Source organism: Eptesicus fuscus, chromosome 4 (genome assembly GCF_027574615.1).
Source record: "Eptesicus fuscus isolate TK198812 chromosome 4, DD_ASM_mEF_20220401, whole genome shotgun sequence".
NCBI classification, from domain to species: domain Eukaryota; kingdom Metazoa; phylum Chordata; class Mammalia; order Chiroptera; family Vespertilionidae; genus Eptesicus; species Eptesicus fuscus.
In genome coordinates, this window is record NC_072476.1 from 83,684,759 (window position 1) to 83,705,136 (window position 20,378).

A 20,378-nucleotide genomic window follows, 5' to 3' on the forward strand; every position below is an offset into this window, starting at 1 on the left:
ATGGAATTTGTTGGGTATATGCCATGCCAGGCAGAGTGCCTATGTGACGAACCCTCAACAGAATCCCTGGGAGCCGTCTCTAAGGAGCGTCCCTGGTTCAAAACAACTCACATGGGGGTTACACCTGATCGCCTCACTTCGCCTGTGTGCCTTTCCCTTTGTGTCCTTTCTATGTACTCAGTCTTAGCTATGAGCATAGCTCTGTGCTGAGTCATCAAACCTACGGGTGATCTCAGGGGTAACATTACTGCACAGGATTGGGGATAGGATTACTTGAGTAATGTGTAAAGCATAGTAATGGATGACTCATAAAGTAAAGGATGCTTTGTGAAAAACAGGGCCATGAATGCCTGCCTACCTATTCGTTTGTGGCAAAAATTGAGATGATTTATGTAAAAACATTTGTAAAGAGTAAAAAAATTACACAAGAAGTGGTAGGTATTTTTTAAATTGCAGGTATCTTTTATTATATGTCACCACTAATCAACAATATCTATTGAATACAGACACAAGCCAAATTCCAAACATACACTAGGGTATCAAGTGGATACAAGAAACCACCTTTTCCCTTTGGTGGGAGATCTTTAAAACAATATAAAACCTTGACAATATTAGTATTTTCCTATTATCATCTGTTAGGCAGTTCTAATCCACTACCTGACAACTTCTAAATGTAATTTTAGAAGAAAAATAATTCGAGGGAAAAACAGTATTTATTTAGGGAGTGATAAAAGCAGACAGGAAATTTCTTACAGTGGGGATCACTATTGTAGTTCGCTTTCCTAAAAACAATTTTACCCTAAAGCTAAGATATGAGGTTATACTCTCTGCGAATAAAATGCTGATAGATGAAAAAATGCTTCTGAGAAACTGCTTCCTTAATAACTGTGGGGATGGGGAGGAAACCCTGTGTCCGCTGAGGGCTGTTGTACCGCTCAGAGGTGCAGGTTAGAAGGCCACTCAGTGCATGTGGCCACACACAGGTAGTGCTGAAGGGGAAAAAGAAAACATCGGATAACCCAGAATGTCACAATGACAGTCTGACCTGAGTAATTAAAAGGTTTTACTTCATTCTTGTCTTACTCTTCTAGTATGGCTTTCTCTAATTTCTTAAACTTTTTCAGTTCGACAATTAGTTCCCAGTATTTGAGATACAGCCACATGAGTCTCCCATTTTGGCGTTTGTTGGTGTTCCAGACATCACCACAATAGGTATCATGCTTAAATATGTCGGTCAAGCCAGCTGCCATTTCTAGGTCAGCAGCAACTGGGTCAGTGGATGCTCGGACCAGTAAGTTCTTCTCTATTTCCAGCCGCTTGCGGCGAGGGAGAACCAGGCTGCAGTAGATATTCTGTCTTTCTGAAAGAGCAACTTCAAACTCTTTCAGCAGCACCTGGGCCCTCCTCTGCCAGTCTTCTTCCTTTTCCAGGCAGCTCAGATACGCACTTCTCAAGGGCTGCAACTGTCGCTTTTCTTTCATGACCTGAGCCCGTTCCTGTTCCAAAATCTTCTTTTCTTCCACCAGTTTGCGTCCCTGAACGATAAGGGCTTCTCGATAACTAGTCGTTCTGTTTTGTTCCTTTTCAAGTTCCAAAGACAACTGAGCAACGGCGCGTCGGTTCTCTGAGATCATGGCATGGTACTTGGCTTCAAGATCCCGCTGGAAAGCAGCCGTCCTCTGACGGTATGCTTCTCGCTCTTTTTCTATTTCTTTTTGGGACTCCCTAGACCAAATCCAACCTGACATGAATAAATTGAGGGAGACAAACACACATAATGAAAATTCAGAGCTGAAGGTCTGTAACCTTTAAAGAAAACATAAAGCAGCTAAGACACGATTTCAATCAACGCTTACGTCCTGAGAGTTACAAAAAATATACCACTTTGTATGAAACTATATAATAAGCAAAGTTCTTAAATCAGATAAGGGCTCCCAAAAGATGAGTATGACAGGCTGAAAGTAGGGAGTCCCCCTTTCAGTCTCCTAATTTTCCACGACTAAGAAAAACCCACTGCTTTCTACTCTAGCCACAGCGCCCCCACGTACTATTGGCAAGGTTTAAATAGGTTATTTGTTGAAAAAAATAAATATGGGTATACTTCAAATATTGTTGGCCAGGTTAAAGTAAATTTCAAAATGTGTTCAGCTTTGCCTGGTCATCACTAGTAAGTAGCTGAAGCCCCAGATGTTTGATTGTTATGACAGGGGTACATAAAAGTAAGGTGGAGTGAGAAGTTCAATGTCAAGACATGGTGTCAATAGGCTAGAGTCCGGGTGGTGAGCCTGACTTCCATGCCAACCTGAAAATAAGGAGGCAGCACCCCCCTTCTTCTACCAGAGCACTGCCCAAGAAGCCAGGCAAAAAGGTGTGAATAAAAGCCACTCTCATAACATAATACCCAAGATGCTCAGGTTTCAATAGAAAATCACTCTTCATACCAAGAATCAGGAAGATCTCAAATTGACTTAGAAAAAGATAATCAGTAGCCCCAACCCATTTGGCTCAGTGGATAGAGTGTTGGCCACAGATTGAAGGGTCCTGGGTTTGATTCCCGTCAAGGGCACAATACGTTGGTTGCAGGCTAGATCCCCCAGGGCAAGGGCAGGAGGCAACCGATTGATTTGAGTTAATCTATTTTTTTGTAAAATGTAAAACTAAAACTTTAGGAAATATATAGGAGAGAGAATCTTTAGGACCTAGGGCCAAGCAAAGAGTTCTCAGACTTGGCATGAAAAGCATGACCCATAAAAGGAAAAGTTGATAAACTGGACTTCATCAAAATTAAAACTTTTGCTCTATGAAATACGCCATCAAGAGACTGAGAAGACAAGCTACATACTGGAAGAAGATGTCTGCAAACCAGATATCCAACAAAGTCTTAGAATCTAGAATATAATAAAAACTCAAAAGTCAGTATTAAAAAAGTATCCAATTAGGAAATGGCTGAAAGACAGGAACAGACCTTTCATGGAAGAGGATACACTGATGGCAGGTCAGCACTGAAAAGATGCTCCACATCACTAGCCGTTAGTGAAATGCAAATTAAAATCCCAGTGGACTATCACTACACACCTACAAGAATGGGTGAAGCAAAAACAAGTGGCCACACCAAATGCTGGCGAGGATGCCAAGGAACTGGATCACTCGCACACTGCTGGTGAGAACGTACAATGGTACAGCCACTCTGGAAGATATTTTGGGACTTTCTTAAAAAACTAAACATTGACTGACTTTCACGGAAGCTGACAAAAGTAGGTGGTTTTTATGACTCAGTGATCTGCACGGTGCCTGCTTCTCCATGAGACTAAATCCAGCCCTAAGGCGTTGCCATTTAGAAGTTCACCAGCCTGCCATCTTGCAAAACACTACTTAACACTTGGAAAGACTACCTGTTGCCTGTGGCTAGGGTGATGAACTTGGTGAGTGAATTGAAATGTTTAAAGTTACAATTACTAATGTAATAATTAGTTTTGAAACTGGAAGAGGCCCTGAAGGGACTTTCATTTTCCGTTTGTTTTTCAGACTCACCTCTAGCTTTTATAGCTTTTCAGAAAAACCTTTACTTTTGAAGTTCTTGCTCTGGGACTTTTGAAATGATGCTTTCTGTCCTTGAGAAGGGTTGAGGAATACTTTATTTTTTCTTCTTGGTTGTCTTGCTTAGGTAATGTGATCAGAGAATTCTTTTAACTGCATTCTTATAAGGATTCTCCAAAGTGTAATTACGTGGTTGAGAAATTATATTGCAATATAAGAGTGTTAACTAGACCCCTAGAATTGTCTAAAAGTAAAGGCAGATACATGAAGGTGATAAATTCTACTCTTGTCAACCTCCACTTCCTCTATGCCAGCTGGTGAACCTGAGAAATCCAGGCTTGTAATAAAGCCTCTCCATAAAAAGTATCACAATAGAGAGAGAAGCTTTTGCTTTTCTTTAATTGGATATTCATTTTCTCCTATTCTTAATGCCAATGCAGAACCATGGGATATGACAAAATATAAAACCACCTCCTAAATATCAGTGTATCATGTAGTGATAATTACAATTGACTGGTGACAGGTAATTTCCCCAAAGTGTTGCAAAGTTACTTCAAACCAGAGAACTTCTGGCCAGGTTGAGCAGGTTCCACAGATGAAGTCTGCCAAAGACTGACTTCTAAACATTAAGCAGACATCCACAACTGGTTTGTGGTCTTTTGTTTTTTTGGCCCATTTTATTTTTCCCTACCCTCCAGTCTTTTTTTTTTAAATATATTTTATTGATTTTTTTACAGAGAGGAAGAGAGAGGGATAGAGAGTTAGAAACATCGATCAGCTGCCTCTTGCACACCCCCCACTGGGGATGTGCCCGCAACCAAGGTACATGCCCTTGACCGGAATCGAACCCGGGACCTTTGAGTCCGCAGGCCGACGCTCTATCCACTGAGCCAAACCGGTTTCGGCAACCCTCCAGTCTTTATGAGGACACCTGAAGCAAGGGAACCCGCTTCAGAGCAATAAAGCCTTTGAAACGAAGACAACAGTTATTAATACCCACTCCACACAAAATGCTCTTAAATATCTTGTCGTATTTAACCCTCACAACACATCAAGTAATTTGGATTTGCTACCTCCCATGGAGACAGGGAAACTGAGGCTCAGAGAGTAATTTTCCCAAGACACACCATTTGGGATAAAACTTGGGTACACATTTGCATTTGTCAGGCCTCAAAGCCCGAGGTATTTGGACTCCACACCATGAGCCCAGAAAATCCAACTCAGGAAAATTGTGACTTACGAAAAGCAGCCAGTCCCAACATGGGAACCAACAGGGCATAATTCCATTTGCTTCCATCACCCCCATCATCTCTGTAATTGGGCCGGATATTCCAATTTGGGGGGTCATTTAAGTTATTCATGAAGATATACCTGAAGTAAATAATAAAACCATTAACCATACAAAAGGAATAAAACACATCTGTCATAATTTTGTCATCTACTTGGCTCATAGGAATCCTTTTTTTTTCTTCCAGAAAATTTTATTCGGACTATGTATGTGTTGCACATCACTTGAATCTTATAGGATCAAAAGAAGAAAGCAACAAGACCTCGGATAAAAGCAGCTCACAGTATTGTGGGGACAGAGAATGTCTCAATAACTGAAATGAGTAGAAGGAGGAAAGTTCCTTAGTTATGTTTAAAATTATGATGGTACATTAAGACACATAACTAGGAAGGTGTCAAAAACACTGGCTGCTTTAGGAAAGGTGACAGGCACTGAGGGCTGAAGCCCAGCGAGGGGAGGCCTCATTGGTCATGAACTCCAGCTTACAGGTACCCTCTGCCTGAAGCTGGTTTATCTGCATCACCAGGCGGGGCCTCATGTTAATATGCATTTGGCACTTCACTGAGTGCCTACACTAGGTTGGGCATTTTCACAAAATTGGTCATGAGGGCTTTCGGCCTGTTTCTGTGTTGACTGACGTGACAAATCATAGACTGATGACAAAAGCAATAGTCAAAGGATAGTTAAGAAAAAAGAAATTCAACTCGATTTTGAAAAATCTTAGTGGGTTTTTCAATAAACACTCGTTTAACACCTAAAAACCTAAATTCTAACTGGCAATAAAGAAGTGCCAAAAAACATGGCTCAGGACTTCAAGTTAAGTTTATGGTAACCATGCAATAAAAAAGTTAGTTATCTGAAAGTACTGAACTGCATGACTTTCAAAGGACATGTGGGAAATGCAGTGTTCATTCCCTCCGGGCCTGTGGCCTGAGGAGACATGTAATTCTAATAAAAGCAACGTAGTCCTACATACAGACACAGGTTAGGCACAAATATATTCTTTATGGCCTTATTTACTAGTAGCAAAAATGTGGGAACAACCTAAATATCAATAAAATTGGAACGGTCCCTTGTAAACTTACTCAAAATAATTCAAAATTATGTTGCACACAGCTGCGCCCCAAAAAGATCTTAATAGTAATCGAAAATTATGTGAAAAGCGGGATGATGATCATACTACTTCTGAGTATGCTATTATTATTCCCCCGCCACTTCCTTCCACAAAGATCTCAGACATAACAGAACGAAAAACAGAAACACCATCTGGACCGCTGGTGACATCCATCAGGCGAGTGCGTAAAGGCACCTAAGCCCGGAGCCGAACCGGACCCCGGCCGGGTCTTCAACCCGCTCAACCATGGGGGCCTCCACAGGAGAGACTCGGCCCGCCCCCGAACACAGCCCAGACTCCAGCTTCCCGAGTGCGCGGAACCCCCAACCTACCCCCTTGCCGGGAGCGCCGAAAGAACTTCAGTACAGCAGGGTCCTCGAGTCCTCTCTGCGCAGGCGCGGTGCCCCTACACAAGCCCCCTCCCCCGGTCCCCGCGAGGTGCGCAGGCGCAGTTTCTCTTCCAGCCCGGACCCCGGGGGCAGCGTGGTGCGCAGGCGCAGTGTCCTCCCGCCTCGACCCAGGGCGCAGCGACTTGCGCAGGCGCGGCTGGCCGCAAGGACTGGGGAGACTGTGCAGCGGAAGTTGGACATGTCGGGGCTCCGGGTTGCGTCGAGGCTGCTGCGCACCAAACGCCTGGCGCTAACCGGGACGGTGAGTCAATACCGCGGGCTGAGTCCGGTCCGTCTGGGATGGGGCGGACGGGGCCGAGGTCTGGGCAGATGGTCTCTGCAGGCTGAGGTGGAGCAGACGCGGGAACCCCGCGCCCCCGTCTCTGATGTGGACGGGCTGGGGACGGCCTGAGGACCGGAGCGGGTAGGATCCGCGGGGCCGCTCGAGAGGGTCGGGCGCCCTTAGCGGGGGCACCCGGGCTTTTTCTGTAGCCGGCCGGGCCGCGTCCCCGTGAAGGTCAAATGATCCCGCGAGCCTTCTCGGGATCCCCTTCTGTCCGGGGTGTGGGTGCCTCTTGGGCCAAGGTCTCCTGGCCTCCGCACCCCGCACTTGAAGGAAAAGAGGAGGCGGGTCTGCCCAAGGTCACGCCGGCAGGTAGCGGCCTGTTGGTGCCCCAGGCCTCGGAATCCCCAAAGGCCCGTAGAACTGGGGTGGAGGCGGAACCTTGCATTTGGCCGAAGGCGCCGGCAGGGCGGGGCACTCTGCCTGCAATCTGGTCTGATCCCCGCAGCCCCTTGGTGGGGCGATGTTGCCGCCACGGCCCCCGGTGGCGGGTGGCAGAGTGGGGTTCGAGCCGTGCTCCCCGCCGGCTCTGTCTTTGCGGCCCAAGGCGGGGTGAGGTGGAACGCGTGTCTAACAGCCGCACCTCAGCTTGCCTTGCAACTGTTTACAAAGTCGGGGCCCCTTTCGAGGAAGCGCAGATTGTGTGTCCGCACCGAGGCCTGGCAAGTAAGTTTAGGCCCTTCGTTTTGGGTTTTGTATCGTGGCCTTTGTGCACACGTTTGACTGCCCGACACACTGACTGCACAACCACATTGGGAGAGGACGGCGGGGCGTCCGTTTTCCTGCGATATCTGCGGAGGCCCGGTCGGGGAGGACGTGGCTCAGCCTGCTCGGGTCAGGTCAGTAAGGGTGACCTGCAGAGGAATTCTCTGCTCTCCGTGCAGGGTGTGTCAGACGTGCTCTTTGCAAGTACATCTTCAAGAGTCGATCTTTCATGCATTCTGTAAGCACACTAAATGTAGAGGATTTAGTTGCTTGGTTCTTTTAAATTAATTTGTTCACCCACCTACTTAGTAATGTAATTACAGCGTAAAAGTTCCAGTAGGAACCAAGGCATTCAACAATAGTGACATGACTTATGCCTGTAATTATACCTGCATTTGTCTTCTTGAAAGGTATATACCAAAAATTACGTTAAATATGAGAGGGTTTAGTCAACCATCCATCCGATCCTGCCAATACCAGAAAGCATTTTTTATTTTAGAGAGAGTGAAGGGAAGGGAGGAGGGGGAGAGAGAAACATTCTCACCCCCGTCCCCTCCCCTCCCCCCCAGACGGGCTGGTCCAGGTAAGTGCCCTTTACTGAGAATTGAACCCTGCCACCCTTTGGTCCCAGGGCCTACGCTCTAACCACTGAGCAACAGGCCAGGGCCAAAAATACTTTTAAATACTTTGCAACATGCTTACTGACCAGAGGCCCCCACCCTCCATTTTGGGCTCTAAGACACAGGTAGGGAATCCAAGTGAAGTTCATAGTCTGTGGAGTATTTTTAGTCAGCCAAACATGAGCAGCCTTGTAAGTTCTTCTTGTTAGGTGAAATGGCAGATTGGTAACTGGTGGTGATTGGAAAAGGGCTAATGTGTCTGTCCTTAACCCTTGCATTCCTTGTGCAGACTAAGACCGTCCAGCCTGTGGAATTTCCTTCACCCATCACCTATCCCTTGTCAGTTTATGAAAACAGAAGTTGTTCTTTATCCAGGCTGGACTAGAATTCTGGCTCCAGCTTATAGCTGGAAGTGGGTGAGGCTCTAAGCACAAGAGGTCAGAGTGTGTAAACCTTTGGTATTGACTTGATTGGAAGTGATGTCCGTTGAAGTCAGCTGTTAGCTGCCAGTACTTTATTTACCTTCATTTTCTCCTTGAATCTTTACCACTGTCCTGTGTTTAGGTAGTTGTAAACATGATGGCAACATAGAGATAGTACAATTGAACAAGGTAGGCCTACAAAAGACGGTCTTGATGAAGATAGGTTTTCCTATGGAAATTAATTCTTCCCTCAAGCAATATATTTATTGGAGATTAATGTTGGCAAGAACAAAAGCGTCAATTTGACAGAACAAAAGAAAGAGAAATTTATGATGCCAACTGAGACATGTCCATGGAAAGTAGATGATGAGGATAATTTGAATCAAGTCCACAGAGAAGTTTTCTTTATCATTTTGTACAGTTCTGTGGTATTTCCAAGTCATTTAATATTTACAGATGCTTTCAAGTTAAAAAATTATCAAATCTGTTTTGCCTTTGTTTCCTTTCCAGTTGTCCTAATGGACTGACACAATTAGAACTGCCCAGACTTTGAGACCCTTGTCCTATCTAAGTTAACTTATTTTCTTTGCATTTATATGTTTTAATGGAGTGTCTAGAATTTCTTTATTTTTCCTTGCTGTAATAAGAGTGCCAATCCCATAGAGTTTTGTATCGTGTGTGATGTTTTTCCTGATTCACTTGAATAATTATAGTTTGGCTTTTATATATAATGTGGATATTCATCTTACTTTGCAGTTCCATTTTTCCCCCCCAAGGATCCTTAGATAGTGGGGAAAGTACAGGATCTGGAGCTAGCTGGGCAGACCCAAGTCCAAAGCTCAGGTACCCTGGATAGATTCAGTTTCTCTGTGGGGTAATGAGGACTCTGATGTAATATGTGAAATCTTTGTGTGTTCATCTGAGCCAGGACCCACAGCTTGCAGCCTGTGCTCAGTAACCTTGTGAACTATATTATAACCTTGTCAGCTGTATTTTAAGCATCCCTGTTTTAAAATTTTTTAAATTTTTAGTGAAAATAATTACACATAGTTGTCAAAGAAAAGTCAATGAGTGCAGAAGGCCTTATAAATAAAAAGGACTAAGATACCCCTCCCCCCCTTTCCCACAGATGTGGTCCCCAGTGGAATCAATTCTGAATTGTTTCTGGTATTGACTGTTGGTATTTACTTCCTTTTCTCTAGCTAACATGCAGGTGCATTTTTATCCATTTTAGACATGGACTTTTGCTGGTAAGGATTTAATTTATTTAAACCACAGTCTCAGCTCTCCCAATATAGTTATGCAACCACTTTTCAGATCCTCTATTGGCCTCTTTTGTAATTGTATAGATTGTACTTGCAAATGAGTTTCTTGTTCATCATTCATAGGTTCTATTAGTTGAGGACTTCCCCCACTTTGCTAGATTGATGATATCACTGTCTCTACTCTTCTTACTGTGCTCTCCCTTTTACCTCCTAATTCAGTCACCTATACTATTAAAGGTCTGAGTGTTCTTTTAGTTTTACCTTAGGTAGATTTCCCCATTCTTCATGTTGCCCTGTTAGAAAATGTTTGATGGTTCTCTTAAAAAAAACATTAATTAGTAAGTGGCACAAAACTAGTTTTATCTAAAGACAGAAATTGGGTTACAATTGGACTCTCCAAATTCTACAATCAGATTTAAATACAAAAGTTAGTGTTACTATTTTCCACAGGGAGACAATGTGATCATTGGTTAAAGATTTCATTATAATAGCTGCCCCTTTTTAAGTGTGTTTCTTTATTTAACATGAACATCCAAATAAGAAGTACTTAGGGAATCTCACTGTTCTGTTTTAACTTTGTATTACAAAATGTACTGTTCATATTGGTATTGTATCTATATTATAGATATCTAATTACCTATATCTATATTATAGATATCTAATTACCTATATCTAAAATTATTTCAGTGACAATTCTTTGTTAAAATACGATTTTTCCATTTAAAAAATTAAATTGAAGCAGAGGAATTTTGTTCTTTTTAATTCATTTTCTGAAGGAAAAAACTAAATTGCGCTATGTCAATAAAAACAAATGTGCTTAAAAATAAATTGGAGAAGTTAAGAATATCGCTCTAGACTTCCATGATGGCGGTGTAGATAAACATCTGGGCTGCTGCCGTCCACAACAATTTCCAAAACTACAGCTAAAGACAGAACGTCTATCACCCAGAACCACGGGAAAGCTGGCTGAGCGGAACCTCTACAGCTAGACCGAAAGAGACAGGTGCAATCAGGGCACAAATGCTGAAAAACTGAGGTACAGGGGAGCGCATGGGTGATACGAGCTGGCGGCGGAGCCCAGCTGGAGGTGGGCATTGCTTTCTTCAATCCGAAGAGAGACAAGCCCCCAATTTCTCTGAAATCCAGTTTCTGAGAAGAGACTGGGCTATCTGCCATTGGGTCGGAGTGAGGGTGGCTTACTAGCAGAGCTGTGTGGAGGTAGAATTGTTGGCTGCGCCAGGGCGCAAGAAGGCGAGGACGCAGTCGGAGGCGCGGGGAAGCGGTTGGAGGCGGCTCACTGCCAGTCGTTGTTTGCCATGCCCTAGCCTAGTGAAGCCCTGAGACTCCGCCCCGCACAATCTACAAACACACCCAAGCTCCTAGCAGCGGCTTTTGCATATGAATGGCCTTCTCTATTGTAGTTTAAACTAGTAAACTTGCAACCCAGTACAGACAGCTCCAAGGACTCCAAGCTCCAAGCAGGGAGGAGAGGATGGCAGTTCTCGCTGTAGCTCCTGCAGGGTAGCCTCAGACAGCAGCTGAACTGCACCCCATTGGAGATTCAGAAACCAATACACCTAATGGTCAGTGTGAGGCACCAGATTTCAACTCCTCACATCCATAAGTGACACATTCGGGAGGCGGACTCAGTGAGCACCAAAGCCCCACTCAAGCCCTGTGCCACAAGCGTGTCTCCAGCGCAGCAGTGCTTCCAGTATAGACACAGCAGGTCCTCACAGCCAATTGGCCTGGAGGTCAATTCCTCCCAGTGTACTAACAGCAATCAAGGCTTTTAACTACACCAAGACTTTCCATTCAGCCCACAAAGGGGTGTACCAAGAGCAACGACCTAGAGTGATTGGGGAAGCTGAGCTACTGGCCCCTATAGGTCACTGACCACACAGAGCCACTCCATCAACACAGGGAGGCAGCCAAAATGCAGAGACACCGAAGTATGTCACGAATAGAAGAGATAGAGGAAAGTAAACTAATGGACGACACAGTGTTCAGAACCACATTTATAAGGTTACTTAAGAATCTTCTAAAAACCGCTGAGAAACTTGAAGAGACCTTCAAGGACCTTAATGAGAATACCAAAAAAAATGGAAAAGGACCAGTCAGAAATTATGCATACACTGTCTGAAATAAAGAATATACAGAAACTCAACTGTAGATCACTGTACCCGAAGAGTCAAATCAAAGATCTGAAATATGAGGAAGCAAAAAACACCCAACCAGAGAGGTGGAAAGAAAGAAGAATCCAAAAGTGTGAGGATAGCATAAGGAGCCTCTGGGACAGCTTTAAGCGTACCAACATCCAAATTTTGGGGGTGACAGAAGAAGAGAGAGAGCAAGATACTGAAAACCTATTTGAAGAAATAATGGCAGAAAACTTCCCCCACCTGGTGAAAGAAATAGACTTAGAAGTTCAGGAAGCGCACAGAACCCCGAACAAGAGGAATCCAAAGAGGACCACACCAAGACACATCATAATTGAAATGCAAAAGACAAAGAGAGAATCTTGAAAGCAGCAAGAGAAAAACAGTTAGTTACCTACAAGGGAGTACCCATACAACTGTCAGCTGATTTCTCAACAGAAACTATGCAGGCCAGACGGGAGTGGCAAGAAATATTCAAAGTGATGAACAGCAAGAACCTACAACCAAGATTACTCTACCCAGCAAAGCTATCATTCAGAATTGAAGGTCAGACTAAGAGCTTCACAGACAAGAAAAAGCTAAAGGAGTTCATCACCACCAAACCAGGATTACATGAAATGCTGAAGGGTATTCTTTCAGAAGAGGAAGAAGAAAAAAAAAGGTAAAGGTAAAAATTATGAACAACAAAAAGACATCAAATACATACCAACAAGTGAGTCTAAAAATCAAGTGAATAAAAAATCTGAAGAACAGAATGGACTGGTGAATATAATAGAATCAGGGACATAGAAAGGGAGGGGACGGACAATTATCAGGGGGAAGGGGGCCTGAGGGGTGCAGGAAGAGATTGGACAAAAATCTTACACCTATGGATGAAGACAATGGCGGGGGGTAAGGGCATGGGGTGGGGTGGGGAATCAGGTGGAGGGGAGCTATGGCGGGTGGGGGGGGGGGGGAACACCTGTAATAATCTGTATTGATTTCAGAGAGGGAGAGAAGGATAGAAACATCAATGATGAGAGAGAATAATTGATCGGCTGCCTCCTGCACGCCCCCCATTGGGGATCGAGCCCACAACCTGGGCATGTGCCCTTGGCCAGAATCGAACCTAGGACCCCTCAGTCTGCAGGCTGACGCTCTATCCACTGAGCCAAACCGGCTAGTGTAATAATCTGAACAATAAAGATTTATTTTAAAAAAAAAGAATATCGCTCTTATAAGTTCAACTCTATTTAAAAATACAAGAAGCTACTTTGTAATTGGAGCAATGAAAATAAACTCCAATATGTGTGCCATCATCATTCAGTCTCAGAGTTAGAGGGAGCTTTAAAGGTTGGAGCCACCTCTGACTTCCTCACCGGTGGTCAAGTCATCCAGTCTGGCCTGAGTCCTTTCATCTTAGAGCAAAGTCCACTTAGTTTACAACAGCGTTGGGAGAGTTCATTTTGTATTTTGTCAAATTCTCTTCCCTGTAATCCCCACTTGTTTGCCCTACAGAATAATTTTTTTAACCCACATAGTAAATAACTTCTCTCCTAAATTGCAGAATACTTGAAGGCATCTCTCATATCCCCTTTTGTCATTATTGAATGTACTTATTTTCTAAAACTGTTCTTTTGTTAATCCTCACCTGAGGGGTTTTTTTTTCCATTGATTTTTTTAGAGAGAGTGGGAAGGAGGGAGGGAGAGAGGAGAGAGAGGAACATCCATGTAAGAGAGACATGTGGATTGGATACCTCCCACACGTGCCCCAGGGCGGGGATCAGACTCGCAACCCAGTACATGCTTTGTCCCAGAATTGAACCTATGACCCTTCCCGTGTGCTGACCAACGCCCTAACCACTGAGCATGCCAGCCAGTTGCTGACCATTTTAGTATATGAGGAATGTTGCCTCTCATGCTGTGCTTTGATTTCATTAATGCCAGTTTTCTTGGGTAGATGTTTATAGGATGGGACCTTTAAGCCGAGACTTGAAGAATTGTAGAGGTTCCCTAGGGAACGGCCAGGAACAAGTGTCCAGGTGTTGTGATGTAGATAGATGAGAAGAGATGTGGCTGAGGCCTAGTGCCAATGTGGAGAGTGGCGAAGCATCTCGGTTCCTGGAATCCTCAAGTGTACAGTGAAGGGATAACGGCCCTGGTGCCTTAGTGTCACAGCAAGCAGTAGAGCCTGTTCTAGAGCATTGATCTGCTGCAAGGTCCCGTGTCTTCCCAGTGAACCGCAAAACCTCACAGACGGGTGTAGCTTCAGTGGGAAGAGGGTTATGGATTCAAAAAAAGTGCTTCCTTGTTTGCAAAACTATCACATTGTTTTCCCCATTGTCCATTTAACATAACAAATTCAGAAATTAATGTGAAAGTATGCCTTTTTCATTTCCTAACTGAGTCAGTAAGTATCCTGTTTGGAACCAGCTTCATCTAGAAGTAGTTTTCCTAAAGTGTCAAGTCCCCTTTGAGTTTGTCTAGGTCCTTTGCCCCTGCTCTACCCTTCAGGGTTCAGTACAGGCTCCCAGGTGAGGTTTCTAAGTGAGGGGGAGCACCCAAGTACATAAAAAGGTTAACAACTCATGAGAGGAAATTTAATTATCAGTCTCCTGTTTCTTCAAGATACTTAGTGCTCTCCATCCATCTCTCTCACCAGCGGCCGTTATCATCGGGATCCCGTGGTTTTGACTTCACTGTTGATGGGAGTAAGAGGTCGTCTGCTAAAGTTTCAGATTCAGTAAGTTCATGACTTTTTGTTCCATTATAAATTACTAGAGGCCTGGTGCATGAAATTTGTGCACGCGGGGGAGGGGTTGAGGCGCGATGTTCTTCAGCCCAGATTGTGAGAGGGCTCAGGCCAGGCTGAGGGGCCCCACTGGTGCATGATTGGGGCCAGGGAGGGACGCGGGAGGTTGGCCAGCCGGGGAGGGACCGCAGGAGGGCTCTAGGGTGTGTCTGGCCCATCTCATTCAGTCCTGATCAGCCGGACCCCAGCAGTAAACTAATCTATAGGTCAGAAGGTCTGCCCCCTGATGGTCAGTGCACCTCATAGCAACTGGTCGACTCTCTGCCCCCTGGTGGTCAGTGCACGTCGTAGGAAGCAGTTGAGCAGCCTTAGCATATCATTAGCATATTACATTTCAATTGGTTGAATGGCCGACCAGACGACTGCACACTTAGCATATTAGGCTTTTATTACATAGGATTATCTTGGCTTAGAGGGATAGTGATCTATACCAGTTTTTAATACATTTGATTAATATACAGGTCTTATTTAAAGAAAAAAATTTCTTGTTCCAGTGCATGCCCAGATTATTTTTAGTGTAGTAATACTTAACGTATTATAAATATAAACATAGATACTAACATTTTTTTCATTTAGCTGTTATGTAAACCAGACTAAAATTTAAATCAAGTAAAGCAGCAAAATAAAAAAATACAAATGACAAATGAACAGTGTTTACGCGGGTGGAAGATGACACCTTACTCCACACAGGACCGTGGAGGCTCTTTTGGTTCAGTGGGTTTATCTGCTCTCTGTTGAAGAAATGGAAATTTGCTTTAGGTTCTTTTCTCATAACCTCACAATAGTTACTGAGTGCTAGTTGGCACCTTCTCAGTCAAAAACGCAAACATGGGCCTGAAATAGAGTCGTGGTCCTTGGTTCTTCTGAGGTCACCCAGGTGAGCTGGGATAAGCTTACTACATGAAAACAATATTTAATTTTAACATTTTCATGAGAAGCTTACAGATCACAGATGGGAAATCATGATCTACACTATATTATAAGCTCAGATTCATATAAGCCTATGTATATAGGTATAAATAAAAAAGGTAAGTAAAAATGATAATTAAAAAGAAAAGCCAGCTGCAGAATTGGTATTTTGGTCTGTGTTGGTGCTTTCCTTTGCATCTGTACATCTCCCTGCTTGGAGGTGAACCTTTGCATTCAACATTCCAATTAGTGATGGTTTCCCTAGCTGCACAGGATAGATGGCTCTGCCTGGTATGGGTAGAGCTGGCCCCTGTCACTGAGGGTGTGCCCACCACATCTCAGGACTACGAGTTGTAGGTATTCGGCCTCACAGGGTGGAGGCTCTTTGGGCACTTACTCTTCTGTGTTTCTTCTTTTCATTCCCTTTAAGCTCTTTGCAGCTACAGCCTCAGTGTTTGACATAGTTGAATGGGTGACTAACAGGTGAATTTTTCTTTTCCAGATTTCTACACAATACCCAGTAGTGGATCATGAATTTGACGCTGTGGTGGTTGGCGCTGGAGGGGCAGGCTTGCGAGCTGCGTTTGGCCTTTCTGAGGCAGGGTTTAGCACCGCCTGTGTTACAAAGCTGTTTCCCACCAGGTCTCACACTGTGGCAGCCCAGGTAAGAGAAAGGGACTCTCTCAGGGCTTTTGGCCTCTGCAAGGTACTGTACTCTCCAGACTCTGCCTGAACAACTTTCTGCCACAGGCCGCCTTCCCACCTTGCCCCTTGCATTCACTCAGCTCACTCCCTTAGGGATCGCTGCCCACACTACCCCTGCTCATTGCCTGGAGCCTTGTTGATTTCAGAGAGGAAGAGGGAGGGAGAGATAGAAGCATCAGTGATGAGAGAGAATCCTTGATTGGCTGCCTCCTGCACACCCCCTACTGGGGATGGAGCCCACAACCTGGGCATGTGCCCTTGACTGGAATCGAACCTGGGATCCTTCAGTCCACAGGCCGACGCTCTAGCCACTGAGCCAAGCCAGCTAGGGCTGTAGGCTTGTTTTCTGTCTGCTCTGAATCTTGTGGTTACTGCTGCATCCTTATTAAGTGTGGTGGCGATGAGCTTTCATGAGGGCATGAATGTTCAGGACAGAAAAACTGGCTCTGAATTTAGGGAAGAAGACATAAATAAGGTGAAAAATTAATGGTGATTTCATAATATGTTCTTTCATTCTAGGCACACTGTAAGTGTGCCCAGCTTGCATACAGGTAGTATTCCCAAATCATATTTTACTGTTTGTTTTTTTATAGAGACAACAGAGTGTATCTCTTTAGACAGACCATTAAAGCCACCCTAATCTGGAGCAGCCTGTATCAGTGTCCAGCAGCGTTCTTCCGGAACTTAGTTGTCCAGATACTTTGTTCTAAGCTATGCTTTGTAAACTAGAGAATAAATAATATATACCTTTGGAGAATTTGTTGTCTAAAAGGAAAAATACAAATAGATAATTCTAAATAATATTGCAAGGTATGTTCAGGTAGTGCAGTTTTAATAAAAAGAATAAGGAAAGGATAGCTTAACTTGAATGTTGATTCTTGAGAAAAGAGGGGTTTAATTGAAGGACAAGACAGGCCACGGCCTGAGAAAGTCTGAAGAGTACTAGGAATGCCCAGAAGACCAGGCATCTATGGCCCTGATTCTTACTAAGAGTAGCAATAAAATAAATAGCTCTTATGCATGCACTGGGCCAAGTATTTTTGTGTTATTTTAAACCAGCTTTCTGTATCTGGCACTACTCTAATACTTAACATATTTTATCAGGATTGCGTTTGAGTTTACAGTTGGAGGGGTTGGAGAAGAGAGGGAGGAAGTAACAAGGTTCCTCACTGTCTGCCAGTGAATCATTTTGTCCTAACACATAATTTGGGAAACTGAGGCACAGCAGGGGGAAGGAATTCCAATGTGGGTGTGCTTGATTCAAAAGTTGTGATTGAATGACAGTTGGAAAAAAGAGAGGTAAGTTAGGAAGTGTGCCTTTATTTGTGAAAAAAAGATTATCTAAAGAGGAGGAATCCAATTTTAAGTTGTGGGGGTAAGGGCGAGCCTTAACATTTATCCCTGTGCTACGTTTTCTGTGCCTCTGAGGGGTGGAGGCAGGGATGGGGTGATCATGCACAGCAAATGGGAGAGGATGTGGGGAGTGTGACTCTTAAATTTGGAGTGTATTACTTGGCAGTAAGTGCTTCTCATCTTTAACACATGTCCACAAATTACTATTAGAAACATTTTGTCATAAAATTATACAGATTTGTTGAGTACCTTTTATGTGCCAGGTTTGGTAAGAAGGGTTGCACATGTAACCTCTCGCTTAGTTCTCCAGATAACCCTTCGAGGAGTTTAGCTTCATGTCCCGTTCAGGAGACTGAGGCTGAGGGATGCAGTAACTTGGCCCGTGTCATTAGCTTGTTAAGGGGAGGAGGCGTGATTTGGAATCTCATGCAGTGCTGTCTCCCTCTGCTAAGGAAGGTCCTGGAATTGGTCTGTAGTCAGGTCGTTCACGGATCGTTACCTCATAAGTACTCAGCTTCCTCCAAATCCAGTTCCCGGGGAGGGGCCAGGGAGAGATGAGCCTGGAAGATGCCATGGGGCTCCCAATTGTAGCTCATAAAGTTGCTTTGTGTTTCCAGGGAGGAATCAATGCTGCTCTGGGGAACATGGAGGAGGACAACTGGAGGTGGCACTTCTATGACACCGTGAAGGGCTCTGACTGGCTGGGAGACCAGGATGCCATCCACTACATGACAGAGCAGGCCCCTGCCTCTGTGATTGAGGTAAGGTCCTCACAGTCTGTTTCTAATGGGATTGAGGCAGGTGTGGTCAGCAGAAAAAGATGGTGTCGAGCCAATATAACAAGGGAAATATTTTCTGCTATTAACCATTCAATTAATTTAATAAGGAAATTTTTATCTTTCCTGAAGTGTTGACCTTTTCATAGAATATATTAGTGTTGGGTTTGCAGATTTAGGTTGAAGTTGCTCGGAATAAATTAGCCATGAGTGCCTTGATTCCTCTAAAGTAATAGGTATTTGTTTTTGTTTTACAGCTAGAGAATTATGGCATGCCATTTAGCAGAACCAAGGATGGGAAGATCTACCAGCGGGCCTTTGGGGGACAGAGCCTCAAGTTTGGGAAAGGCGGACAAGCCCATCGGTGCTGCTGTGTCGCTGACCGCACTGGCCACTCACTGCTGCACACGTTGTATGGAAGGGTGAGGCCGCCCTGGGTGCTCGGGGTGATGGGACATGGTCCAGTCTGGCCAACCATGTGGTGATGAGCCGAAGACAGGCCACCTGGGGATATGTCAGAGTATCAAAATGTCAGCCTAAGGAGTGTCATAAAAAGCAACAGAATAACGGTAGGCCATTTGTAGTAATTGTTAATTGGAAAGTATCTATTTTAGAAAACTAAATTGATAATCATTACATACCAGGTTTGAACTTGTAATCTGTCACACTGCAAGTATAAGAGCAGAGCATGTATTTTAAGGCCCTTTGACCAACTCTTGAGTTCATGAACTGATTGATTTAATACTTAACTGTTAAAACTGGACTAAGACTTGAGGACTAGTAGTCACTGGATAATCAGGATCAACCTCGGCATGGCCCAGTAATCAATCTTCTGAATAATGTTGATTCAGAATAATCAGTATTCTGAACTCTTGTTTATAAATGGGACAGGCCATTGATTTGCAAGTGTTAGAACACCAGTGGCTTTTCTGGCCAAGTGTGTTGACAAATATGTAACAGGACCTGCTCATCCCATGGGATTGTGTGTCACGTGGGGAGCTAACAGTTTCATGAGAGACCCTTCCATTAGCCAAGAGGACTGTCAGATCCAGGGCCTGGGCCACCGTTGTTCAGTAGACCCTTCTGCTGCCATAGAAATATGCTTATCTGGGCTGTCCAATCCAGCAGCTTCCCACCACATGTGACCATCACAAATGTGGCTGATGTGCTGAGGGGCTGAAAGTTTTGATTTATTTAGACTAAATGGCTGCATAGGGCCAGCAGATCCCGTATAATTCAGCTCAGTCTAAGTGGAGACCCTGTGGCCTGTGGGGCCCAGCTCTAGTGTCAAGCTGCGTGTGGTGCCAGAGAGCCTATAATGCCTATTAGGATGTGTACAAATAAGGGATATGTGAGCACATTACCAGTCGCTTCTGGAGTCAGTCTCCTTGCATGCACTGATGTGTGTGCACCTTTTTATGTTTTGTTTATACAGCCAGGAGTAGAACCCCTTTTGTGTTTCACAATAGTATCAGCACTGTGTTGATGTCAGTTGGCATCTGTGACTTGTTTCCAGCCTGGTACTCTCCCAGGGTTTACCTGATCTTTTTGTTACATACTCCACATCAAGGTTTTTAACCAGTTCACATAAACAGCATTGCCTTATACGTTGGTTTAACACCCTAAATGTGGGCTCTTTTTTTGTTTTTATTTTAGTCTTTGCGATATGATACCAGCTATTTTGTAGAGTACTTTGCCTTGGATCTCCTGATGGAAAATGGGGAATGTCGTGGTGTTATTGCACTGTGCATAGAAGACGGGTACATCCACCGCATCAGAGCAAAGAACACTGTTATAGCTACTGGGTAGGAATCTAATTTTTATTGTATTTAATTTCTCTGTAGGGAAGTTGAGTTTCAGGGGTCCTTTATCCTAATAAAAGTAGAGGCATTTTGGACATGTGGTTCAGACACAGAACATCACTTAGCCTGTGAGGGTAATCACCTTTGCCAGCCTCAGTTCCTCCTGTCTCAAGAGGGCAACAATATCATCCGCTTCTGAG

General features: G+C 44.2%; 2 protein-coding genes across 2 annotated transcripts in view; one reads left to right on the forward strand and one right to left on the reverse strand.

Annotated features, from left to right (window-relative positions):
* Positions 1-445: 445 nt before the first annotated feature.
* CCDC127 (coiled-coil domain containing 127) lies at positions 446-6,471 on the reverse strand. The gene is made up of 3 exons (XM_008161835.3): positions 6,272-6,471; positions 4,778-4,908; positions 446-1,741 (listed from the first exon to the last, which is right to left on the reverse strand). Exons 2-3 carry the CDS (start codon positions 4,896-4,898, stop codon positions 1,080-1,082), a joined length of 783 nt encoding a protein of 260 aa, XP_008160057.2. The 5' UTR covers positions 4,899-4,908; positions 6,272-6,471; the 3' UTR covers positions 446-1,079.
* Position 6,472: 1 nt separating this feature from the next.
* Positions 6,473-20,378, forward strand: part of SDHA (succinate dehydrogenase complex flavoprotein subunit A) — a 30,071-nt gene continuing 16,165 nt past the window's right edge. The window contains exons 1-6 of the mRNA XM_008161834.3: positions 6,473-6,590; positions 14,484-14,564; positions 16,045-16,206; positions 18,218-18,361; positions 18,634-18,798; positions 20,033-20,181. Of these exons, the coding sequence (XP_008160056.1) occupies positions 6,528-6,590; positions 14,484-14,564; positions 16,045-16,206; positions 18,218-18,361; positions 18,634-18,798; positions 20,033-20,181 (764 nt within the window). The 5' untranslated portion in view covers positions 6,473-6,527. The remainder of the gene's footprint in view (positions 6,591-14,483; positions 14,565-16,044; positions 16,207-18,217; positions 18,362-18,633; positions 18,799-20,032; positions 20,182-20,378) is intronic.